This window comes from Nicotiana tabacum, chromosome 1, assembly GCF_000715075.1.
Source record: "Nicotiana tabacum cultivar K326 chromosome 1, ASM71507v2, whole genome shotgun sequence".
Classification (NCBI taxonomy): Eukaryota; Viridiplantae; Streptophyta; class Magnoliopsida; order Solanales; family Solanaceae; genus Nicotiana; species Nicotiana tabacum.
The window spans coordinates 1,351,357-1,378,538 of NC_134080.1; the positions used below are offsets into that span (position 1 = coordinate 1,351,357).

At 35.6% G+C, this 27,182-nt stretch overlaps 2 protein-coding genes across 3 annotated transcripts; both read left to right on the top strand.

The window, feature by feature from the left end:
- The first annotated feature begins 1,000 nt into the window (after window positions 1-1,000).
- Window positions 1,001-18,594, top strand: LOC107784852 (uncharacterized). Of its 2 annotated transcripts, XM_075225545.1 has the most exons (23): window positions 1,001-1,529; window positions 4,825-5,079; window positions 5,164-5,288; window positions 5,392-5,436; window positions 6,260-6,341; window positions 6,437-6,505; window positions 6,644-6,814; window positions 6,897-6,962; window positions 7,683-7,751; window positions 7,861-7,932; window positions 8,064-8,125; window positions 9,079-9,357; window positions 9,938-10,071; window positions 10,194-10,288; window positions 10,355-10,393; window positions 10,483-10,542; window positions 10,708-10,809; window positions 10,961-11,012; window positions 11,121-11,173; window positions 17,013-17,077; window positions 17,175-17,226; window positions 17,915-18,026; window positions 18,122-18,594. In XM_075225545.1, the coding sequence occupies exons 1-22, from the start codon at window positions 1,362-1,364 to the stop codon at window positions 17,981-17,983; spliced, it is 2,184 nt and encodes a 727-aa protein (XP_075081646.1). In that variant the 5' UTR covers window positions 1,001-1,361; the 3' UTR covers window positions 17,984-18,026; window positions 18,122-18,594. The 2 variants fall into 2 exon arrangements, with proteins under 2 accessions (XP_075081646.1, XP_075081676.1); XM_075225575.1 differs by lacking the exon at window positions 10,355-10,393.
- Window positions 18,595-22,691: 4,097 nt separating this feature from the next.
- Window positions 22,692-27,087, top strand: LOC107772225 (uncharacterized). Its single transcript, XM_016591718.2, has 6 exons — window positions 22,692-22,962; window positions 23,079-23,282; window positions 23,617-23,696; window positions 26,131-26,206; window positions 26,286-26,396; window positions 26,488-27,087. Exons 1-6 carry the CDS (start codon window positions 22,840-22,842, stop codon window positions 26,629-26,631), a joined length of 738 nt encoding a protein of 245 aa, XP_016447204.1. The 5' UTR covers window positions 22,692-22,839; the 3' UTR covers window positions 26,632-27,087.
- Window positions 27,088-27,182: the final 95 nt, after the last annotated feature.

Here is a 27,182-nt window from a genome sequence, read left to right on the forward strand (position 1 = left end):
ATTTATCTTTCGGACCCTTATTTGTAATACTCTTAGACAGTTTGTGACATTGTGACACCAAATTCTGGGTAGAGTTGTACTTAGACTTCTGCAGTTTGTATTAATCTAAATTATCAAATTTCATCTTCAACACTATTTTTCTTATTATTATCTCCGCTGTTTTTTTTGTTATGTTGTTTTGGAATTGCTAAAGGATAAAAAATGAAAATGGTTAAATAATTGGACTAAGTGGCTTGCCTAGCTTTCACTGGTAGGCGCCGTCACGACTCCCGATGGTGAAAAATTTGGATCGTGACATTACGGTATCGATGAAAATCTTCTATCCTTTTGCTCTTCAAATAGAAATATTTTTGAAAAAAGAGTAATCTTGGTAAAAATAGCACGGACTAGTCAGTTTTCGAACTGGTAACCAAAAAATAGCATGCGTTTGCAAAGTCATTGAATAATAGCCACTATTTTGCTGCAATACGAAAAGTTCCAGCATAATATGCTGGAGATTGATGCACATGTGTATGAATTTCCAGCATATTATGCTAGAACTCCAACGCGCAGAAAGTTCCAGTATAATATATTGGAGATTGGAGCACCCGTGTATCAACTTCCAGCATATTATGCTGTACCGATATATTATATTGGAGTTAGTTCTAGCATAATATACTAGAGTATATTATGGTAGAATATTTTTCGAATTTTGAATAGTATTTTCGTTCAAATTTATCTTTATATGAAAAATGGCTAAATTTCGATTACTTTTAAAACCGTGACTATTTTTCAATGACCACTTGTAAATCTGGCTATTTTTTAATTTCTCCCCTAATCTTTTGGCTTATCATTTCACTAAAACCCGTTGAATGCCAAAAATTACTGATTAACCTGCACTAGCACTAATCATAGCACGTGGCAAGGATCCACGTGTCATCAAAGAGATGCAGGTCTCCACGTCAGCGTCTCTACACCACCCAACTTTTGATCCGGACCCATACCCGAATTACCCATATCCAGTCACCTCCTTCCTTTCATATATTTCTCTCTTTTTTCTATCTCATTTCTCATGGTAGTCAACAGGCACGTCCGGTAAATTATCGCCTAGAATTTAGAGGGAAAAAAAAAGGGACAAAAAATATATTATTCGAAAAACAAAATAGTAAAACAAACTCAAAATCTGAAAATACCGATAATAGCCTAAAAAATAATTCGGAATTTTGTCATAGAATAGCTCTTCTGTAAGCTGCTACATTCAACTGCCAATACATCTCCGATTCTCTCCGTCAACTTTAACGGCCATTTTCCATAATCGGCGACTTTATACAATTCAGTTTTCTAACACTTAAACGATTTCTGCTTCTTCGGGCGGAGCGGCGATGGCCGGCGGCGGTCCGAGAAATTATTCGGCGAATCCAAACGATTACAAGCTTCTAGAAGAAGTCGGTTACGGAGCTAGTGCAACTGTTTATAGAGCGATCTATCTTCCTTTCAATGAAGTCATCGCAGTCAAGTGTTTGGATCTCGATCGCTGTAATAGCAATCTGGTTTGTTCTCCTTTCCCACTCTATTTCTTCTGCTTTGAGTTTTACTGATTGAAAATTTGATTTTGACTTGATTTGACTTGCGGATTAGATGCACTTTTAGTATATCTGAGTGGTTAGAATTGCAAATTTGGCTATGGAGATCATAGAGTTGAACGGACGAGGCTTCAATTGTGATTTCCTTGTTTGCTTTGACTTGAATAGGTCAAATGTTTGTATTCCTTGTAATTTGTCAACGGCTAATGTAACAAGACTCATTATTTGGTAGCTCCAAGTGATGTTGATTTAACGAACTTACTGATTTTATACGTGTATTGGTCCCTGCAATAATTTTATAATGCTGGAAACAAAATCAGTACTAACGCACTAACGGAAATATGGAGCGAGATTTTATTTGTGTGTAATCAGATTACAAAATATAATCAATTAACTAGGCTTATTTCCAATGTGACAGCTGTTTTTACTTAACTTGTAGTAAGAATAACAGCGACTTGCATTGAGTGATAGATTGATCAACAATGAAATGGACAAAGAAACTTTGCAGCAGTTCTCTTCTTAAATGTTCATTTGAATTACATCATCTACGATCAACCTTTATCTGAGAAGCCCATGGGATCCGTGCGACAAATACTATCAATTCCCAGCTCCCAACAAGATACCACATCATCCCTATCTCCGCTAATTCTATTTTATCAAGGGATGCTAGCTATCAAAATTCAAAAAAGTTTTCTTTTTTGGTTAGCTGATTTCTCTCATAAAGCTCTTGTTCTATTTTCTCACTATTAGAACACCACAATTTTCATCTTTTTGAAATTATTATTCTCAAATGAATTGATTCTTCAATATCTTTTCCTTCTTAATAAGGTAAATACAGAACTGGTACAAGCGATTAATAGTCCCCTTACTGTAACCAGCCTGAGGAAAATATTTGAGAGGAAGTATCCCCGAAAGTAACCATGACCCTCTCTGCTAGGTCAATTTTCGTGCCACCCAGCATTTCTCTTTCACTTGTGACATTAGTTCATTTTGGCAGATAGGGTTTTCTTGAACTTATATACTAGTACCTGGTAATAACATATGCACTACCTACACCTGCTCATATGGAAAGCTGCTACATGCATTCTGCATCTCCAGTTTCACAAGATTATAGCATGAAGGACTGCTCTTGTTTATGGCATATTGCTAGTGTTTTGAAGTATAGGTTCTTTCCCTTCGTACATTTTGACTCTTCTCAGTAGTCGATCATTTTCAGTTGGAACTCCTCCCCATGACCACCTCAAATTGTTGCTTCTAACATCACTGCAAAAAAGAGTATAACCTTGTTTTTTTAAAAAAAAATAACCGAGAGCGATGGTACATGCCTTTGTTATACTCGGGACAACAGTTTAGTTCTAAATTTTAGCTGGTTGTGGGTTGTATTGATGTGTGTGTGTGTTCACCCACCAAAATTTATTTGGTCAATGTTATCAAAGGCGAAAAACAAAGAAAGGTACCAAGTATTTTGTGGGGTTTCGACTTTATCCGCGCAAAGCGCAAGTAAAGCATGATTTTTAGTGTAGTAAGGCCAGGTGAGAAAAATTATATTACAAGATAAAGTTACAATAAATGTAAAACTAGTTTTATGGGCTATAGAATTGGAAACTACAATAACTTAGCATATTCGGAGTAAAAGCCATATAAACAAGTTCAATCTAGTTGTAAATGTATGATTTAGAAGCAAGTTTCTAATTCAGAGTATTGACATATTCTTTTTGTACTAAAATTCTGATTTCATATCATAGTTTCTCACATATTTTCGTCCATAAGTTGCTAACATATCCTAGTGGTCGATGAACTAAGTGCACACTTTGGAGATTACACTTCAATCCCAACAAAGACAAAGAGCAGTAGGTGATTCTTTCTATGGCAGTGGCAGACTTTGTACCTATACTGGTTGGAGATAGCAGCACTCGGTGGAATTATCGAATTGTGCGCAAGCTTGCCCGAACACCAGATTTATAAAAAGAAAAACATATCATATTGCTTTGAAAAGGATTTTTTTTTTTGGAAAGTAAAACATATCATATTGCTAATAATTTTCTTTACTTATAAAAAAAAATATAAGTTTATAAAATATATCAATTTGTTATCTATTTCTTGTTCCATTAAGTCTTAGAATTTATACGCGCCTCATACGAGCATTTAACAATATAATAGTTAGGCTAAACATTTCTGTTCTTTTTTGTAATTTTCGGTAGGAATGTGGGAGCATGTTTGGGATTACTGGTAAATTGGTGAAGTTGTTGGCTGCACTCGCCATTGAGGAGGGAAGGGTGACTACACTCGCCTTCTCCCGAGCCCGCTATAACGGGATCCTCCTGGCATTGGTGTCCACCTTTTTCATGGCTAACAACCCGTATTGGAGAATTAATTAGGAAACTCTTATTTTGATTGAACAGTACAAAGACGAACTCATTTGGCTAAAAAACATTATTCACTACTCAACTGATTTGAATGTTAAGGACTAGCCCGTCAAATTGCTACTTCCACCAATTTTAAATTAAAATTTTTGACTAGGAGTCACTGGTTGGCATCTGATGTCGCTAGATAATTTCTTTTTCATGTTATGCCCACAATATATCATTCCGTATTCCCCCCCCCCCCCCCCACACACACACACAACAAAAAAAAAAACCAAAAGAAGGATAACACCTCATATTTTCTTTAAGTGGGGAAACTATGTTTTTACTTATTTGGTTCATTATATGTTTCAGGTGGCCCAATTCTCTTCCATTAACAGCATTATGAATTAAAGAGTAACATATTCGAATATCAACCAATAAATCCCGGAACTAGTTGGAATCAATTAACTATATGAATCCTCTTTATTCGTTCTACTCTATTCAGGCTTATTTTATTCCACCATTCAACAATTTCTTTTGTAGGACAAATCAGAGGTTCTCCCTTCTCTAAAACTAGATGTTTTCTAAGTCTCTCACTCGTACAAATCTATCCAAACTAAAAATATAAGTGTGACAGTAACAACTAAACCTTAATCGCACTGTTTGGATCTTTTGCTTAAAGGTTCTGTTTTTAGCTAAGGTTGCATGCATTTCGAGAGATTGTAAGTCTTTTGAGAAAAGTTCTCTCGACGTGATTTCTGTTCCTTTTTGAGGAGTAGAAGTCTCAAGGAAGGCTTCTTATAGGTACAAGTTGAGGTGTCACATTATAAAGACTGTTCTTGTAATTGCACTTCTATTTGGATCTATCATGCTGCTATTTTAGCAATAGTCAGTTGAAAGAATTTACTTCTTCACAGGATGACATTCGCAGGGAAGCTCAAACGATGAGTTTGATAGACCATCCTAATGTAATAAAGTCATTCTGTTCGTTTGTTGTTGATAGCTACCTTTGGGTGGTGATGCCCTTCATGGCCGAGGGTTCTTGTCTGCATCTCATGAAGATAGCATATCCAGATGGATTCGAAGAATCCGCTATTTGTTCTATGTTGAAGGAAACTCTCAAGGCTTTGGAATATCTCCATCGACATGGGCACATCCATCGAGATGTTAAGGTTTGTTAAAACTGATGTTCCCTTGTCGCGGATCCTCAAATTTGCAATATTTGTGGTTTCTGTACCACTTTTTTCTCATTGCAGGCTGGGAATATCTTGCTGGATACTAATGGGATAGTAAAGCTGGGGGACTTTGGTGTTTCAGCATGCATGTTTGACAGTGGTGATAGACAGCGGTCTAGGAATACCTTTGTAGGAACTCCGTGCTGGTGAGCATATAAGCATCCTTTTGGTCAATTTCCACTCATCAGTATTTGTTTCTATGGAATCGTTCCGTGTTTTACATGTCTATCAACTACTTTTATTTTGTAGGATGGCACCAGAAGTTCTGCAGCCTGGAACTGGATATGATTTCAAGTGAGTTTTCTTTATCGTGAGTAAGGTCTTGATGGTTTCATATGATATGATGTAAATATTCATTTAGTGGTTGATTGAGAGCTATTTGACAAAGCTGAAGTCTGAATTTTGACTGAAATTGTATCATTGGATGATTTTAGTTATTGAAATTTTCATGCTGACTTTAGCCGAGGGTCTATCGGAAATAGTCTCTCTGCCCTTCTAGGGTAGGGGTAAGGCTGCGTACATCCTACCCTCCCCAGACCCCACTTGTGCGATTATATTGGGTTGTTGTTGTTGTAAATTTTCATGCTGAAGGGTATTAAGTTTATGTATTTTAATCCTCTCTCTGAATTCAAATCTCAAATATCCTCTTGAATATTTGTTGAAACTATAACTGGAAGTATATTAATTTTGTCACTAGATAATGCTAGCTAGAGTTTATGTAGACTTATTTATGTTGTAATGATGAAGCATCCATCATGCCTGAAGAAATGATGTAAGCATTTTTATTCATGAAACTTGCTTTTGGATATGTGGTCTTTCAGACTTCAGTGATAACTAGACTTTGTTTCACTTGAAATTCGTAAAATATTTTAGGTGGCATTTAAAGTTTTAAGTGATTTTTTGTTTATGGTATAAAGAAGTCTAAATTGTTATCACTTAAAATTGGTCAGGTTAAGTGCTTAGAAGAAAAAAAAGTTATCAAACAGGCCCTAAGATGAGAATTCTGAATTGTCTACATTTTGTTCTTGTCTGGGTGATGTGTTGGTTTACTTATACAGTGTTACTGGGAATATTATTATAATTGTTGCAAGAGACATTAATTTTCTTCCTTCTACAGGGCTGACATTTGGTCACTTGGAATAACTGCCCTGGAGTTGGCTCATGGTCATGCACCATTTTCAAAGTACCCTCCAATGAAGGTATATACTCATTTCCGAGAGGGTTCAACAATAATATTTTAGCTTTGTGCTTGAGTATGCATTATTTTAAGTTACCCTCTGCTCTCTTGCCACAGGTTCTACTGATGACAATACAGAATGCCCCTCCTGGACTTGATTATGACCGAGACAAAAAATTCTCTAAGGTACTGATATTGCTTATTGCCAGTTTCATTTACATATGTACATTGAAGATATTTGAATATGTTGCTTTGCTATGAGCTTCAGTCTTTATCTTGTGGTCATGTATGGAAATGAAAAAGAGTTTTTACTTGTCGTAACAGTCATTCAAGGAAATGGTTGCAATGTGCTTGGTGAAAGATCAAAATAAAAGGCCAACCGCTGAGAAGTTGTTGAAGCATTCTTTTTTCAAAAATGCCAAGCCTCCAGAGCTTTCTGTAAAGAAACTTTTTGCTGACTTGCCACCACTTTGGCATCGAGTTAAAGCCCTCCAGGTATTTCATAAGAGGATTGTTCTAAGGGTTCATTATTTTTCCTATTAGCATTGTTTAATGTTGCTTGATGAAATCATTGCAGCTTAAAGATGCTGCACAGCTAGCTTTGAAGAAAATGCCTTCTTCCGAGCAGGAAGCATTGTCACAGGTTTGATGCAATTGTCCTGTCAATGACATTGTTCATTAGTGCGCAATGGTTATACCATCTATATTTTCGTGCATTTATTTGTTGCAGTAGCTACAATGCTATTCTTCAGTGAGCGAAAATGTCCAAAGAGTGATGTATCTATATGGTCCAGAATTGGTTTTCCATCTTTGATAAGAAAATTTAGTCAGCCACTCAATTATGAATTCCAGAACTTTGGATCTCCATTTTGCTCCTTTGAACTTTATGCATTCCAGAAAATCTCAGATACAAATATACACTTGCTTAGAGAATACAGTTGGCTAATTGTATCTGTCAACTTCATTCTGTTGGTTCTTTTATTCTTTTAGAAAATTCTATACTTTCTCTTCTTCTACAGTTTCGATCTTTGGACTTTGGAGAGGGATATTATGTTGATGATGTACTTCACGTTTCTAAAGAAAAAACAAAAAGGATGGTGATGATGTACTCAAATTATGTATTTACGTGCCTAGCTGAAATTGTTGCTACTTGCATGCATTGTGTCTATGGCTATTTTTTTTTTTATAAAAGCAAGTAAAGTATTTTCCTTCATCTTTTTTCTCTTTTGCATGTCTACTTTGTGCCTGTAGGCCAATCTTATTCTTTTCAATTTTCTTTATCTGTAGCATCTGAGAGTGAACATAATCAGGAGTTGCCTTCTTTAAATTTTTTCCTTCTGTTTTAACTTTTTGTTCTTCACAGAGTGAATACCAACGGGGAGTTAGCGCCTGGAACTTTGATCTGGAGGATTTGAAGCTTCAAGCTTCACTGGTATGTATGTGAGAGAGGTCTCTTTGTGTCTGATAAAGATACTCGTTCACTTCTGCTCCATGATTTTTGCCATCCCAAATTTGAATTGGTTTGACATTCGCTGTGGCAGGTACATGACGATGACGATATACAAGAAATTAAGGAAGAAGATGAAGCCATGAAAGCTTATATGAACTACAAGGTCTTTGGAAGTCTTTTGCTATAGCTTTCTAGTCTATTTTCAAGCTATTAATATGGGCCTAGATCTATATTTATCCTTTTTTTTTTCTTTAGCCATATCATCCCGTACATGAATTCTTCTTCTATTTGCAGGAAAAACCTATTGCATCCCCATATGCTGGAAAACAGATCCCAAGAAAAGATTCGATTGCCAGGTATATGTGTCACTCTTTTTGTCCAGGCACAAAAAAATTGTCGTAGAAAGATATCAAATTAGTAGCTGTTAGTTTGCAAGGGGGAATCTGACTCCTTATTCTGAATTCCGAAGTGTTAAAGAGTTGAATTCCTTGGTACTTTTAGGAGTTAGAACGAGTTAAACCATCTTGAGACCAAATGTTGTACTCCTCCTCATTTTAAATAGCCGTATTTTCTGGATGGGTGTTTAAGTTGTTAATATAACTTAAAGCATATTGTATTGATGTAATAAAATATTAAAGTAATGCCTGAAAATTAGCATGATTCAGGAAGCATCATGTTAAAGTTCAAAATTTGCATAATTAACCAAATCTGTATTATAAATGCTGTAAAATATTTATCTTTCTGAATGTTGTCAAATATTTTGGAATGCCCCAAATAACTAAGCATGTCATAGAAATAGAGGTGCAGGATGTATGTGTTTTTTCTTGTTAAATTTGTTCTGAGATTCCATATTGATGTTTTTGAAGTTAGTTTATCCATGATGTCCTCTCTTCTGGAGAGAATATTTTTTCCTGTGGAACCAAGTACCAACCAGATGTTCTCAATGTAATAATTTGTCTTCTTCGGAGGAACAAAAACATCAGCGTATGTAATGAAAATTAACTGCTCTCCCCTGGAGAGAATGTTAATAAGGGTTTGTCATCATCACCAAAATATGGTAATGCAGGTAATGATTATGCATGGGCTATGATCAGAAGATCAAAAACATCAGCATATGTTTTTAAACTGATCTCCCCTGGAGAGAATATTAATAATGGTTTTGTCATCATCACTAAAATATGATAACGTAGGTAATAATAATGCATGGGCTATGATTATGTGAGCCACTAATTAAAATTTTGTTTTTGGTCAAAGTAGGCCTTGGAGTATTATAATCTCAATTGAATTTTCGTTGATACATTTTTTCCAGTGAGCAAGAAAGTGTTGGTGAAGTGTCATTAGCTGAATATGAGATCAAGAATGGAAAAGATCTGGAAAGTAGTCAACTGGATTCTGATCATTGGGAGAAAAATGGACTAAAGAAGAACGCATCAAAAACAGAGTTGCCTCCCCTAACCTCAGAGAAGGATGCTTTGCCGGTCAAGAATAGAACTCAAACACCAAAAGCTCGTCAAAGTCAGAGTGGACCACTTATGGCTGGTGTTGTACTAAGTCACTCGGCATCAGAAAGAGCTCGGAACTCTGAAAGGTTTGCTACGACTCATTGCTTTCTTATTCCGCTGTATCTTACATTGCACCAAGACAACTTATCAGAAGAAAAACGTTGCTTCAAAACATCATTGTGTACCATCTTAGTACAATATCAATAAATAACTTTACCATATTAAAAAAAACATTGCACCAAAACAACTTGAAATATGAAGCTTCATTAATATTCAGGAATCAAATAGCCTTTCCCTTCAGTCCATATTCAGCTGCGGGGTGAAAAGGAATTGGTAAGAATCGAAAGCTCAGACTTGGTCTCTCTACCATCTATCTGGCAGGTGCCAGATTTCTTTTCTTAGATTGTTACTTCGTTGGAATGAGAAGATTTCCATGAGAGAAGGAATTCTCACTGGCATTTTCTCTAAAATTAGTGAGTTGAATACATTTTATATAGGCTAATTTCGGTGTATGAAATAATCCAAATACACCGAAATCATTCTACATTGTAATTCATTGTGCTTTCTTGGAGCATTTGCACATCGAAGTATGAGATTATTCGTTTGTCTGGACAATTGCTGTCAAAATGGGAACTTTCAGTGAGGTAACTAATGTTTCTCTTGCAGAACTGAAATTGAAAACCAACAACCAGGAGATAAAGCTCATCAAGTGCGAAGAGCACCCAGCTTTAGTGGCCCCTTAATGCTTCCTAACCGAGCTTCAGGAAATAGTTTATCAGCTCCAATTAAATCATCTGGGGGTATTAATGCTCTCAAGACAAGTTCATTTTGCTATTGTGTGTATGACTATTGGTTTATAGGGAAAATCTAGGTGACATCCTAACTAAGGGCTTTGCAGTAATTATAATTTTTATCTGTTCAGGATTCAAAGATTCTTTGGATGACAAGTCAAAGCCGAACTTGGTTCAAATAAAAGGCCGTTTTTCTGTAACATCGGAAAATGTAGATCTTGTAAAGGTAAATCATATTTTTACATGCTCTTTCTTCTAGGTGACTACTGGCTAACTTAAATATGTATGTTAGGATATTCCATTATGTACAGTTCCTCGACGATCTTCCCAAGTAAGTGGTGTAGTGTTGCCTTTTGATTCAAAAGAACACAATGGTTCATTCTTATAGTATCTTTGACACAAGATTTCTGTGATTCCCAGGGATCGCCACTTAGGAAGTCTGCTAGTGTTGGAGAATGGCTGGTCGAATCTAAACAGACGGTGTGTGTATTCTCCCTTTCTTTACTACTGTAGTTAAATGATGGAATATGTTACAACATTTGAGCCCCACCTTAATGGGCTATTTTGTCTTAACCAAGTGAAAAGAGCAGTGAAATACGAAGAACTAATTGACCTAATAATACTATATTTTTGATCAATTTTCAGCCATCCTGTCAACCACCGAAGGATCTTGGCCTTAATAATGTTCCTGCTTCAATTCTCATGCCTCACCTACAAAATCTTTTTCAACAGACGTCAATCCAGCAGGTAAGACATCGGTGTATGGTAGGGATGCAAGATTACTCCCCCTCCCTCCATACAAAACAAAAACAAGAAAGGAAATGGGGACAAGTGTCACTAATTCAATTCTATTTCTCTGGTTCTTCTAACTTTTTATTTCTACTGCTTTTGTTATCAGGATCTCATTGTAAATCTATTGAGTAGCTTGCAACTATCTGAGGCAGGAGATTGTAAGTAAACAAGAAAGAAATGTCTAGTGTCCTTATGTAAAGAAACATGTATACCAATAGTAACATGGATTCAGGTTTACTTAATTGAAATTTCTTATTCTATCTCAGCTTCTCAAAATGGAAAGTTACCTCCCGTACAGCGCCCAGAGAACAACGGAACTGTAAGTACATGTCTTTGCTTTGAATATATGTTAGCTTTAAGAATTTAGAAGCTGCAGATGTTTATGTGGAGCTCCATTAAGTGTATTGTACGCATTTCAAGTTTTTCCAATGCATCTTACAGGACAGCAAACCTATGAGGTTGTGTTCATGCTATGAAAATTATTGTGTAGAATATATGAAACTACTCCTATTTTAAGACTGTCCTTTATTTGATATACACCATACTGATAATACTAAGCTCCTAAATTGTTTGGTAGAATTTCCTTGTACCTGCGGTGCTTCCTGCCAATTACCATGCAATAGGTCCTTGAAACCTAAGTGGACTTGGAGAAATCATTTGCAACTTGCTCAATCTTTGTCCCCATTCTGCTTCAGTTACCCATTTGTTTCTTACCTTCTCCCTTTCAAAATCTTTCTTTAATGATCGTTGTGCTGAATCATTCTTCCATCTGAGACACTGTACCTATATAGTCGGTTCATAAGGATGCTGAAATGTTTGATTTATAATCTATTTATCATATCTTGATTGACAATAGGATGCCTCGGCCATCTGGTTTTCTTCATGTTTCTTGTTAGTTTGTTTCAAGTAAACTACACACAGAAATCAAACTTCAGGAGTTCACCAACTATTATTGCTTAACTCTTGAGAAATTGGAATATGTGCTTGGCGAAATTTTCTGGATAAAGAATTTTGTACATTCAACTGTTTATATTAGAAGTGAGATAGACAAGAAGTAAATAAACTGAGTATTGATAATAAAGAGGAGATTACCTAATGGTAAGAGCGCAACACATGATGTGTAGGTTAGGCGCACATCAGTTTGAAGCCTGCCGCAAATAGAAGCCTGGTATTTAAGTGGAGAAGGGTTGAGCGACAGACCCATTATCCGTCGAGTTTTGAACAGCGCCCCACTAGCTCCCGAGGATATCTTGTTTTAGAAAAAAAAGAGTTAATAAGAGGAGATTTTACTGTATGTCTGCGCACATGTATACAGTCTGATGTATTATTTGGATGGTTGACTTGTCCTACTTAAGAAGATGTTTTTCATTAACCTAGAATTGTTATGTGTGTCTGGGCTAATAAAAAATATATATTTATGTTTTTTTTTAAGAAGGCACGGGAGAAAATATGATATATTGATATTGTGTGTTCAATACAATACAAAAGGTCCTTATTTATAGCTATACTATACAAGGACATACTACTCCTATTCCAATGTGGGACAAGGCTACATTATGTACATATCTAACACTCCCCCTCAAGCCAGTGCATACACATCATATGTACCGAGCTTGTTACACATGTAACTAATATGAGAACCAGTAAGAGACTTAGTGAAAATATCTGTTAGTTGATCATTCGACTTTACAAACTCTGTAACAATATCTCCTGAAAGTATTTTTTCTCTGACAAAGTGACAGTCGATCTCAATGTGTTTAGTCCTCTCATGGAACACTGGATTTGACGCAATATGAAGAGCAGCTTAGTTATCACACACTAGTTCCATCCTGCTGATTTCTCTGAACTTTAACTCCTTGAGCAACTGCTTGACCCAAACTAACTCACACGTTGCCATAGCCATGGCCCGATATTCGGCTTCGGCGCTAGATCGAGCAACTACATTCTGTTTCTTGCTCTTCCACGAGACCAAATTACCTCCTACTAGAACACAATATCCAGATGTAGATCGTCTTTCAAAAGGTGATCTTGCCCAATTAGCATTTGTGTACCCAACAATCTGCTCGTGGCCTCGATCTTCGAATAGTAATCCTTTGCCTGGAGCTGACTTTATATACCGAAGAATACGAACAACTGCATCCCAGTGACTATCACAGGGAAAATCCATAAACTGACTTACAACACTCACCGGAAAAGAAATGTCAGGTCTAGTCACTGTGAGGTAATTCAATTTTCCAACCAACCTCCTATATCTCGTAGGGTCTCTAAAAGGCTCCCCCTGTCCAGGCAGAAGCTTAGCATTCGGATCCATAGGAGAGTCAATAGGTCTGCAACCCATCATTCCAGTCTCCTCAAGAATGTCTAAGGCATACTTCCACTGTGAAATAACAATACCTGAGCTAGACTGAACAACCTCAATACCTAGAAAATACTTCAGACTGCCCAAATCCTTAGTTTGGAAGTGCTCAAAGAGATGTTTCTTCAGATTAGTAATACCATCCTGATCGTTGCCAGTAATAACAATATCATCAACATAAACCACCAGATAATACACAGATTCGGAGCAGAATGCTGATAAAACACAGAGTGATCAGCCTCACTATCGAGTCATGCCGAACTCCTGAATAATTGTGCTGAACTTATCAAACCAGGCTCGAGGGGACTGTTTCAAACCATATAGTGACATGCGCAATCTGCATACACAACCACTAAACTCCCCCTAGCAACAAAACCAGGTGGTTGCTCCATATAAACTTCCTCGTCAAGATCACCGTGGAGAAAAACATTCTTAATGTCTAACTTATAAAGAGGCCAATGACGTACAACATCCATGGACAAAAAAAGACGAACAGATGCTACTTTAGCCACGGGAGAGAAAGTATCACTATAATCAAGCCCAAAAATCTGAGTATATCCTTTTGCAACAAGACGAGCCTTACGCCGATCAACCTGGCCATCTGGACCGACTTTGACTGCATAAACCCAACGACAACCAACAGTAGACTTACCTGCAGGAAGAGGAACAAGCTCCCAAGTATTACTCGCATGTAAAGCAGACATCTCGTCAATCATAGCCTGTCGCCATCCAGGATGAGATAGTGCCTCACCTGGAGACTTAGGAATAGAAACAGTGGACAAAGAAGATATAAAAGCATAATGAGGTGATGACAGACGATGATAACTTAGACCAACATAGTGGGGATTAGGATTAAGTGTGGACCGTACACCTTTGCGGAGTCCAATTGGTTGACTAAGAGGAGACAAGTCCGCAGTAGGTGCAGAACCTGATGCAGGACGTGAATCACCTGGGCCTGATGTTGGATGTGGACGACGATGATAAGTCAAGAGTGGGAGGAGCTGCAAAAGGTTGAACTGGATTATGTGGAGGAACTGGACCTATAGGTGATGGAACTGGAGCTATAGATGGTGGAGCTGGAGATGTAGAGGAAGATGGATGGGAGATAGTGACTAAATCTCCAAAAGAAAGACTGGTAGTACCTCAGAAATATCTAAGTAATTACCTAGACCTGTGAAGTATGATTGGGTTTCAAAAAAGGTAACATCGGCGGACATAAGATATCGCTGGAGGTCAGGAGAATAGCATCGGTACCCCTTTTGCATTCTCAAGAAACCAAGAAATACGCACTTAAGAGCACGGGGAGCTAACTTATCTGTTCCTGGAGTAAGGTTATGGACAAAACAAGTGCTTCCAAAGACACGGGGTGGAAGAAAGAACAAAGGTAATTGGGGAAACATGACAGAGAATGGAACTTGGTTCTGGATAGCTGAAGATGACATACGATTAATAAGATAGCAAGATGTAAGAACTGCATCCCCCCAAAAACGCAACGGAGCATGGGATTGTATGAGTAGGGTACGAGCAGTTTCAATATTCTTTCTTTCAGCTGCCCCATTTTGTTGAGATGTGTACGGACACGATGTTTGATGAATAATCCCATGAGATTTCATAAATTGCTAAAATGGGAAAGACAAATACTCTCGGGCATTATCACTACGAAATGTGCGAATAGAAATCCCAAATTGATTTTGAATTTCAGCGTGAAAGGTCTGGAAAATTGAAAACAACTCAGATCGATTTTTTATCAAAAATATCCAGGTGCACCTAGAATAGTTGTCAATGAAACTGACAAAGTAGCGGAATCCTAATGTAGAACTGACCTGACTAGGACCCCAAACATCTGAATGGACTAAAGTAAAAGGTGACTCTGCTCGATTATCAATACGTCGAGGGAAATGAGAGCGAGTATGCTTACTAAGCTGACATGACTCACACTCTAGAGCTGACAAGTGAGATAAACCAGGTACCATTTTCTGAAGTTTTGATAAACTGGGATGTCCCAACCGTTTATGTAATAAAGCTGATGAATCAGTAACAGGACAAGTTGGTGATGGAAGACAAGATGTGAGTCCATGTGATTTAGCAAGGATAAGGTAATAAAGTCCATTTGATTCACGCCCGGTACCAATGATCCTCCCTGTACTGCGTTCCTGTATAAAAACATGATCATTAAGAAATAAAACGGCACATTTAAGTGATTTGGCTAGGCGACTAACAACTATGAGATTAAAAGTACTATTAGGGACATTAAAGAACTGAATCTAAAGGTAAGGAAGGAATTGGGCTTGCTTGACCTATTGCAATTGCCATGGTTTGAGACCCATTGGCCATTGTGACTCTTGGAAGAGATTGAGAATACGAAATAGTAGTGAAAAGAGATTTGTTACCAAAAATATGATCCGATGCACCTGAATCAATGACCCAAGACTTAGAGGATGAAGATTGAGAGACACAAGTCACGCTATTACCTGTTTGAACAACGGAAGCTATCTCAGAAGATGTCTGCTTACCTGCTTTAATGAAGAAACTCAAAATAATCCGCTAAAGAAACCATCCGACTATTCGAAGTATCGGTTCCCATGTCGCTACAATTAATAGTAGCAAGGTTAACTTGAAATAGTGGAAATTAATAATTCCTTTGGGAAAACTGAAGAAATCGTTGTTTCTGCGCCGGAAACTTAACAATGTTCTGCGTGGAAAACACTATTCACGCCAGAAATACTGTAGCAGCCGGAAAAAAATTCAAAGTAATCGGAATGAAATAAAAACAGTATGGAAACACTATAGATCCTCCTAATTTGGGAGGGGTTTAAAATAAATAAATAAAATAAAATAAAAACAGTAGGGGCAGGATCGGAATTACCAGATGACCCAACTGTTCTGAAGAAACTTTTTTAAAAAATGGTCGGCAATCCACTTCTGAAATCACTGTTCAGGTTGGAAAAATATAAAAGTGGTCGGAATTTGGTGTAATCTGGATGTGTAGGCTCAGAATTGCAAGGAGAACAATCTGTCCTGAAGAGTCGTCGCCAAAAAATGGCCGCAAGGTGGCCCACGCGACGTCGGAACTTCGCCGGAAAAGTTTGTTCCGACAGATACAGTACCGCCGGAGATTTTCACTGGGGTTTGGTCGCCGGACAGTGACTACTCTTGTGGTAGTGTTGGATTTTGCACAACATTGACCGAGACAAAGCAGACACAACAACTTTGAAAGATCGCCGGGAAAAAGGGTTCCGGTGACTGATTTCACTTCCCGGAATCGCTGGAATTTATGCACAGCGATAAATCTCTCACGATAGCTCTGATACCATGTGAGAAGACACGGGAGAAAATATGATATGTTGATATTGTGTGTTCAATACAATACAAGAGGTCCTTATTTATAGCTATACTATACAAGGACATACTACTCCTATTCCAATGTGGGACAAGATTACATTATGTACATATCTAACATATTTGTTTCTTTTTAACCCCTTTAATTGCCGTATCGGTAACCAATACTCCATTTGGTCCTATCATCTATGATCTCATCACAAGGTGTTTCTATTATCTTTTGCCTCGTTTTCTCTAGCCTTACTCCATAGAGACTAGAAAGTAAATAAAATATATTATTGGTTGCTGCTGATAATTTCATGGGAATTCTAATGTTAACGCTGTTAAAGTATTCATCTTGTGCATCTGGCATCATTGGGATGCCCCCAGTACTACTTGGTACACAACCCAAATGTTATTGGCGTATTTTGTCTTTTATCACATGGTAACCATTTGTTTTGATCAAGACTGTTTTGTTTTGCAGGTTGAAGCAGCTGTTTCTGAGAGGGAGAAGCTATTGCTAGTCAAAATATCTGAGCTTCAGGCTAGGTTAGCCCGCTGCACACACAAATCAACTGTGGTCATGCTTCTCTCAGTTCCATGTACAATATTTAATTGAAGAACTGATCTTCTCTCTACTTTGCAGGATGATTAATTTGACAGATGAATTAACTGCAGAAAAATTAAAATACTGGCAGGTAAGTGCACCCTCAGTTTCTTCAATGCAAAGGTCTCTCTAATTTTAATTGGATTGAAGAAAGGAGGAATGGATAACAAGAGGTCTATTGTGGTTATACATACACCTAACTACTTTCTGGACAATAGGACCAGAAAAAAGTAAAAGAGGGAAGGAGAAAAGAAAATGCACAGCTTTCTAAGGTTGCGAGTACCAATTGGGTGAGTTGAAGGAGAAGAGGAGGGCAAAACAATTCTTTATTATCATTTTCTTTCAGTTTCCTGACCTTTCCCAAAGAAGGATTGTTGCAAAAATATGACTTCACTTCTTTTGAACAGGGTGTTTTACGGAAACAGCCTCTCTACCTTCATTAGGTTGGGGTAAGGTCTGCGTACACTTCACCCTCCCCAGACCCCACTTGTGGGATTTCACTGGGCTTGTTGTCTCCAAAATTCTTAAAACATTTCTTTTCCTCCCAAACATGAGAAAAAACAATTATGGGGAATGTTTTCATAAATAATAATAACAACTAAAAGAACACCAATGGCGTGGAGATATCTCTTTTACTTGATGAAGTTCAGGTTCAAAAGCTAGGCCTAAAGTAACAACAATTGAAAGAAAGTAGGGAGGGACGGACGAACGGAAGAGGTTTATTAACAGTATCTCAGTGTTTGCTCATTTATTAACAATGATTTCTCATCTGCTACCAGTTGCAACAGCGGTTAAATGCCATGTCAAATTGCGGAGAGGATGGGGACAGAAGAGAATTGGAATCGTGATGCCAAATGATACTTTTCAAGTGTAAACACTGTGTATATTCAGGTGTCTATTTGATGTTGCTATAGCCGACAGTTTTGAAATCTTCTCTCGCAGGTAAATGCCTTGATGGATTTTATCAATGTCGTTCGCTTTTGCAGGTAAAGGTATAGGAAGAGGCAGACTGTACTATTCTTATGTCGCTGAATCATGCGCTTGTCCTAGTTGAATAGCTCATATGGAAGAAGCCATCTCCAAGTGACAATAAGCAAAATAACCAGTGGATAGATAGTTTCTTCATTTGTTTGATGAGTACGAGCTGAAACAAGCTTCTTGTGCAGATTCACTTCTTCCAATGAAAGGGATTATTTATTTAGATATAGAAGATCGCGGAGAAGGCTCGGCGGGGAGAGGAAGGCAGAGGGTGAGGGTGGGGGTTGGGGATTCACTTCCATCCGTTTTAATTGTAGATGCTTAGTTTATGTTGTAATCTGAATTGCAAAATTAAGTTGTAATTTTGTAACATATATCAATCAATGTGACCATGAATGTATTCAATAATGCTTATAGCTTCTCGAGCATCCCTCAAGCTGGTCGATGCCTGACATAATTTCATTTCTCTCCTTTCTTATTAGTTCACTTGTGACATAATTTTGTATCTATTATCGTTTTAAAAGTTTACCTTTTCGTGGCATCAAACCAGTTAAACTTCTGAAGGTGTTCCTTAGTTTTTTCTATCTTATGGTCTTATATTTAGGGAAGTGTAGTATATACCCGCTAGCTGTATTTTTTAAAAATCAAACTAGTTGGTATTTATTTCCTTGAATGGTGATGTTACGTTAAGCTGCACAAACCTGAATGCTATTAAACAAAGTTTAGAAATAATTTGGAAAACTGATAGTTTGTTGATTAGATTCAAAATCTACTTTTTCTTTGGTTGGTAAAACAAACATCTACAGTGAATAATTATGCTTTTGGACATCATTTTAGGTTTACGTCCTTTCCTTGTTGCTACTTTAACCATCGTATGTTTGTTCAAAAGTTACACTATTTGGAATTTTCCCGCAAAACATGCATTTTTGGCTCTATCAGTTTCAATGGTGTGTTAATATGCAAAATGCATTTGTAGGGTACAAGATAAGGATAAAGACGAAGCCCTCAAAAATACAGGTGATAAGTTGCCAGCCATTTATAAGTCGCAGTCGTTGGTTGCGGCTTATTACTCGCGTTTGTTGAATGAGATTATGAAATGTCGAGTGCGATTTATGTCGCTAATACAAACATTCCTCAAAATTTTCCCTTTTAATTCCTATTTGGACTTCCTAATTAGTTTCATCTAGATTTTTCTTTTCAAAATTTACTCTTCATTTATAATTTTTTGATAGAGAATGATTTATCCCACAGAAAAATATTCCTACACAGTGCAACGAATTATTTTTCAATATAGCATGACACATATTTATTGAAGGTCTAAAATGATTCAAAATCACTATTTAGCACACATGCATCAACCAAAAAAAAGAAGGAGATTTTGAAGTTGAAGTTAAAAAAGAGAATTTGGAAGTATCAAAGAAATTGACAATTATTAATTATACATGGGTTACTATCAGAGGAATTTAAGTCACAACTAGTCTTACGATACGCGCTTTGCGCGTGTACACTATCTCAATAAGAAAGAACTATAAAATACTATATAAATAATACATTAAAATATTATGTTTGAGTGATAAAATAAAAGTTAATTTTTCCTAAAATGATGAATCTTCGTACAAGTTCTCAATCATTAGTCAATATATTTAACTAAAAATTTATTTTAATTTTTTAATTCAATCATTTTAAATTCATAAGTTATCATGCTTCTTTTTCAATTTCAGCAATCACATATAATCCTTGAAAACTTAAGAATTATTTTGAAAAGTTATTCCTTAGTTCATTTTAGAAGACTCAAACAGGATTAACAAATTGATAGAAAATAATAATTTTTTTTACAAAAATAAAATGCAACTGATTTAATCTTTTAATTTATAATAAATACTATATGAATTATTTTAAACAGATTAGAAAATGAGTAAATTATTCTAGCTCATTGTATAATCAAATTACATAACTTATACGAAGAAAATTGAAAAGAAAAAGAAAAAAAACAACACTACCCTAAAACTTAAAAAAAAAAAAAATAGAGCACGTCAGGGACTCTTAAACAAAAAATTTCACAACAAAAAGATAATTATATAATTTTTCATATCAAAGTCTTAAATATTAGGCTATTAATTAAATGTTTGTCCCTAATATTAGAAAAATAATTAATGACTATTCCTGCATATAAAGAAAATAAGTAAAGTTACTATTTTGTCCAATATAAATATATTCTTAAAAGATAAAAAAAGGTGAACGATATTTCGCTAAGGGCCTTCGTGCTTTTAATTCCTTATTGTTATTATTATTACTCTTGGTTGCTTGATTCTAACTATACTTCTTCTTCTACTTTTTTTTTTTGGTTGTCTTTCTTCTCATCATCCAATCCTTTTCTTCATTATTAATTTGATCCTACAACACCTATACCATAAAAGAATTAGACGAACATCATAATTGTAGTGAGATATATATAATACTCAAACATATGTATACACGTCAACTAATTAATAAAATTAACATAAACAATTGAACGAAAATATGAATGAAAAAGTTAAAGCAAAAACCACATATATTGAACCTTGATTTCTTTCTATCCTTCACAAGAATACTAAAATGTGAATAATGAGCTATAGATTCTAATTTTAATTTGTAAAATAAATAAACATTATACGAATGAGTAAACTTACCACAATGCTCAACATATTCTAGTCCGGACCAAAATGCTATTGTTTTGCCTACGAATTATTGAAATATTCAACCGAATAAAATCAACTATATTTATTATCTGATTGAATATTTGAATGTCACATAAACTTGGATTCAAAATACACCTCATAAAAAAGTGTTTTTGTTTACCACCGCGTTAATGATTTAAGGTTTCTTGTAATAGTTTTAATTTGAAAAAGTTTTTATTAGGTAGAATTAATTAATTTTAAAATCCTAAATATTATATTCCATATATAGTATGTTAAATAAGGAAGGTTTTAATATGTAAGATTCTACTTGAATTCAAATTCCTAAATATTACAAAAAATAATTAAATTACTACTATGTCCAATGCTAAATTTATTTTTAAAGGGTAAAAAAGGCGAACGGCATTTCTCTAAGGGCTTTCGTGCTTTTAATATAGTACTAGTCATAGGGTACGCGCGTTGCGCGTGTATCCATATCAATGAACATAAAATTCTTAAAAATTATATAAATATTAAATTTATCTGCCTTGAGTTATAAAATAAAATTAAATGAAAGCCTTTATGTTTTAATATAGTATAGATAAATAGATAGATATTACAACGCAAGCAAAATCTTATTCAATTTTAAATTTCTAATATTAGGAGTCCTACTTAATTCAAATAGAAAATTTTAATAAAATTTTAGATAATTTTAAAGTTTTAAATATTAAAAATTAAATAATTATTTTAATTTATAGTACAGTATTAGATGTTTTTGGAATAAAACTTGTTCAACAAACACCTTTGTGGAATCACAGAATTATAATATTTGCAATTCATTTGTTTTATCCGTCATTTACCTAATTATACATTATACATTCTAAAAATAATACAGAATACCAAATACATTATTTATATATTCTATATGTATTTATTAATACATTATTACTTTTAGTAAAAATAACATTTATTCTTGTGTCATATATACAAATACTATTTTAAGAGTTATTTCAATCCTTGTTTTATTATTATTGATGTCTAATATTTTGAAGTCAATAAATTAAAATACTATTTAAATTCTTAATTGGATGTTTTCTAATGCTATACGAATTGTACAAACACTACAATAATTAAGCTATACGAATTGTACAAACACTACAATAATTAAGTGAATGAAACAAAAGCCGAAAATAAGAACAAAATCCCATCGTTGTTGACATGCATGAAATCTTTCACCTGTTTCCTTTCAATCCTTTTTTTAAAATATTTTTTTCTCTTTAATATAGTACTCCTAATCTGAGTGGAGTTGAAATTTTAAAAACTTTATTAATAAAACAAAACCTTACAAAGTGGATGAAACTTTCCTAGTTTGGATCGAAAAGTACAGGAATTCTAGAATTAAAAAAAAAGTAAATTCTAAATATAAGGAAAATAATTAAATGAATACTCCTAATTAAGTAAATGCTCCTATATATTAGAAAAATAATTAAATAATTATTTCTAAATATTAGGAGAATGATCTAATGACTATTTTGTCCAATGTGAACTATATTTTAAAAGGGTAAAAAAGACGAACTACATTTCGTTAAGGGCCTTCGTGCTTTTAATATAGTATAGATAGATAAATTATCGATCTTTTATCTAGAAGAATTAAAATTTTGAAAATAAAATCTATATATAACTAATAAAACTGATTAGTAACCATAATCACATTTGACATACGCCGCTTAGACAGCAGTAGAAAATGCGACTCATAGATGTATGTGCCTTATAAGTTGCATTCAGTAATTGCAACTTATAAATAGCGACTTATAATGCGCCTTATAATTGCGACTTATAAATCGCATTAGTCAATTGCGACTTATAAATAGCATTAGTTAATTGCGACTTATAATACGCTTTACTCGAATGTGCTATACTTCCAGCGACTTCCTTAACACTTTGGGCACTGTTCTCAAAACGCGCAGGATTCATGAACCTTTTCCTAACTCCATAACCTTAACCTGCGCCGATCACCTAACCCCTCGCCGGCACACGTTAGATGATACCGTCGCCGTCCACCATCTCCGACGATGATTCCTCTTACTTCCACGTCAGCAGTACTTCTTCCAACTTCACCAAAATCCTTACGATCTTCTCTTTTACCAACTCTTCTACCTCTATATCGAGCTCGCCTCCACAAAAAACTTAATCTGGTAATTTAACTTAAGTACTATTTCCATTTCTCTAATCTCAGCTTAACTTAAATACTAGCTTGTTTATGTTAACTTAATGACGATGTCATTTTATTGTGTTATTTGATTTTTTGTAGAGAAGGTTGAGAAATGGAACTTGTAGGGCAGAGTTTGCAAACGACGCGCCAATCGCCGTCGCTATCGGTGCTTGCATTTTCAGCTCGTTGGTTTTCCCGACTACTTACACGGAGGATGACGACGGCGACTCCGTGATTGATTCTGCTGATGCGAGGTTTGCTGTTATGGGAATTATCAGCTTCATTCCGTATTTTAATTGGATGGTGAGATTTCTCGTCGCGTATTCATTCATTTGTTCTCGATTCACGTTTAGGGTTTAGAGTTGAGGTTTTAGCTGGTTTGACAATAACGTAATAGCAGGGGCAGAGCTTGTATATATGTTAAGAAATCTACTAATTATGTGCAAAAATTAAATTCGTAATTTAGTTACTACCACTTGAGGTCGCTATCCTAGAATTCAGAAATACATAAAATTTAAATCTTGGATCCGCCTCTGTGTAAAAGTAATTAATCTATTTAGAGGATGCATATTACTGATCCTAACTAATTTGAGATTGAGGTGAGGTTAATCGATTGATTTCATGTTTTACTTTGTAGAGTTGGGTTTTCGCGTGGTTGGATACAGGGAAGCAGCGTTACGCTGTTTATGCTCTTGTGTATTTGGCTCCATATCTAAGGTATGGAGCTTTCAAAACTTTAGTTTTCTAGCTGATGTTTTAGTATTCGGTATGTCTCTGCACCAGCCTCAATGAGTACATAATGATTTGGCTTCCTATCTAGGATGCTAAGGACCTATCTGCAGTTAACTCTATGAGCTGCGATGAGTGTGTTATAGAGGATATCAATTAAGTTGATAAGCATTTTCCTCAACTAATAATCTAAATAGCTAGACTACTTATTTGAACTAGTTTAAAAATTTGCTTATTCTAAAACACCTTTTGTCCTCTGGTTTCAAATTTGCTATTTTGAAATAGTTGCTTGTATATCTGGGATGTTTCTGTTGTTCAAATAAGTGTAATTCTAAATTTCTAATTATCTTGTGAACTTTCTCTTTCTCCTTGTTAGATATATGATTTGTAAAAAATCTTGAAGTTCTCTAGCTCTTCAAAAAAAAAAAATATCTTGAAGTTCTCCAGTTGCTTGAAGATTTAGGTTAGACTTATAGTTAAACCTCGTTCTTATGGAGCTTGAACTCAAGATATGAAGAAAGTATATTATATAATCCATCAACAGACGAATCACTAAACAATTGACCGTGTTTTCCTAATGCCTTCCTCTCCAACTACATATTAAAAAGGCCTTCCCGTCGGACAGTTGATGTAACAAACATGCTAAGAAACTGCTACTTGAGTACAAGGCGTGCATGAACCTGAAGATCTCCAAATGTTTATACATTTTCAGACTGAATTATAAATCAAAGTGAAGTGGTAAAGTTCTCTTGACTATAACAAGCTATGTTACATGGATTTGTTTGTGGATACGTATCTAGTGCAGGGTGTCCGAAAGTATCCGGGAAGGGTATGTCAAGCTTTTCACTAAGTTTAGGTGTATTTTGAAAAATCAGCATGAAATAGCCGCACCTTATCACAATTGTCATACACAGGTAATGGAAAATGAAGGATCCATGTAACATAGACAACAAGATAGGACTCCTTTCTGCTCTCTTTCTATCAGCTTGCTTATTCTTCTCGATTTCCATTGTACTCTCTGTTCCAGGAGTGGCTGCTTTTATAGCATTGTACTCTCTGTTCCAGGAGTGGCTGCTTATCCTTCTCGATTTCCATGATAAGCTACCAGTGTTAATCCAATTGTAAGATTTAAAGTTTATTGCTTGGAAGACAATTTATCCTAACCGTTGGACTATAAACACTTGTGAAAATTTGAAGTTTATCGTTAGTCTCAGAGGGTGGCCCTAAGATTTTCACCAAGAAGCTTCAAAAAAAGGAAACAAAGTGGTGGCACTGAAGCTCGAACATGGGACCTTATATAAATCTTTTTATTTTTATTTTTATTTTTGATCAGGTAAGAAATTGTTTCATTAATCAAAGCATCCAGAGGATGCAGCATCTTACAAAAGAGAAAGCATAATCTAACAGTCCACTTAATTGTTCATGGAGCTAATAAAATCTAAAAGTAAATTCGAGCTATTAGCGTCATAATGATTACACCAAGCAAAAAGATTAAGAAGACATCTAGATTTTAAAATATATGTAGGAGTTGAAGTTCCTTCGAAACATCTTTGGTTCCTCTCTTTCCAAATACTCCAGATAATGCAATGAGGGATCATCTTCCATATACTTCTGATGGGTTTCCCAACTCTCATGTTGTTCCAGCTTACAAAAACTTCTTTCAAAGATCTTGGCATAACCAACTAATACCAAAAAGCGTACTGAACATGTCCCATATACCTTTGGCCACTACACAATGTAAAAAAAGATGGTCTATCTTCACGGTTATTTTTACAAGTGTAGCATCTGTCGCACAGTATAAACTTGCATCTTCCTTATATAAATCTTGAATCTTCCTAATCATTGCTCTAATATATTCCTTACGTCAAGGGGGGTCCAGTAGCGTGAGCGCACACACATAGATATACACATTATTTTACCTATAAAACAGTGAATCTCTCTGACGAAGGAGGTTCAGTTGAAGCCCCTTGAATCAAGACAAGTCTGCTTCTGATTATTCTGCAGACATGCTAAGCTACTTTATGCTGAAGGCAGTAAAGCATAAGCCTGATTTTAATGCCACTCTTAATGCAAAAGATTAATCTAGTGGTCGCCCTTCCTGTATATTGTTGAATAAAACTTTTAACACCCTCTGAATGACAAAAGTAGATGATGTTTATGTCAAACCTCTAAACGCTGTTATACTATTGAAAAGATGGCCAATAGCTTTTCCCAAAATTTTCCTTCAAATAGTGAAAGCTCTCGCTTGCTCTTTTGTTTCATTGTGGATAACATCTGATTCTAAGGGAAGTGGTATTCTCTGCTGCAGTGGCTTTAGGCAAAGCAACTACTTCAGTTTTTTAAATGTTTAATTGAGTCGTTTTGCCTTTATATTGGTAACCAGGCATTTCATTCTCATACTGATGTTCTTCTATGCATGCAGAACCAATCTGTCTCTTTCTCCTGAAGACAGCTGGCTACCAATTGCTAGCATCCTCTTATGCATCTTCCACATCCAAGTAATACATCTACAGTCTAACTCAAACTCAATAAATCAATTATACTGAGGTTCTAATTGGAAATATTCTCTGGTTCCAGCTAGAAGTAAGTATCAAAAATGGAGATTTTCAGGCATTGAATAAACTTACTGGGACTGGAGAGGAACTATCATCAGTTTCTAGGAAGAAAGATGATAGAATCTCTGAAGAGGTATCAATCACTTGAAATACTTATTACCAAAACTAAATGATTTCGAAGTTTAATATTCGTATCTAATATTTTTTTTCAAATTGGATTGAAGGAGGAAACAAACGATCATAATAACTTGCCTTCAGCACAAGAAGAATCAAGAGATGAGATAAGGAGGTGGAAAATTTCTAGAAGGCCTTCCGGAGATCCTGAGCACTTGAATGAAGATGAAGATCTTAGTGGAAGGAAACACTAAATTTGCCTGCTTAAGCTCAGTTTTGAGGAGCTCAAAGCCAATCCTTTGATGGAGCACAATAATATGCTGGATTATAACTATGTAGGCAGCTCAGCGACGGCAAAAATTAAGCACTTCTGTGTCTGCAAAAGTAGATTGATCTTATTGTGCTATGATTCAACTCTGCACCAGATTCAGCGCAGACTATTTTTTCACAGCTGTAGCATGACTGACTTATCTGTTTTTGATTGTATTTTAGTGGGGTTTTCCCCTTGTGCTGGTTCTCTATCTGAGCTCTATTTGGATCACCCCTGATGGTGATAGTGATAGTGTTGGGAGTCGATGAAAGCTTGTAATTTTAGTTTTTTTGACGCTGAACATCCTTGAGTTTCTTGCTACGTTGGCAGGTCTCAGCTCAGAAATTGTGTAATTTCATCAGGAAGAATTTTAGAATCTTGCATCTGGGTGTTTCTGATCCGCAATTCTTAAATTCCAATATTTGCAGTGCATAAAATTATTGCATAGAAACCTTGCCTATTCAGCAAATAGAAAATAGTGGTCATAGACCCTAA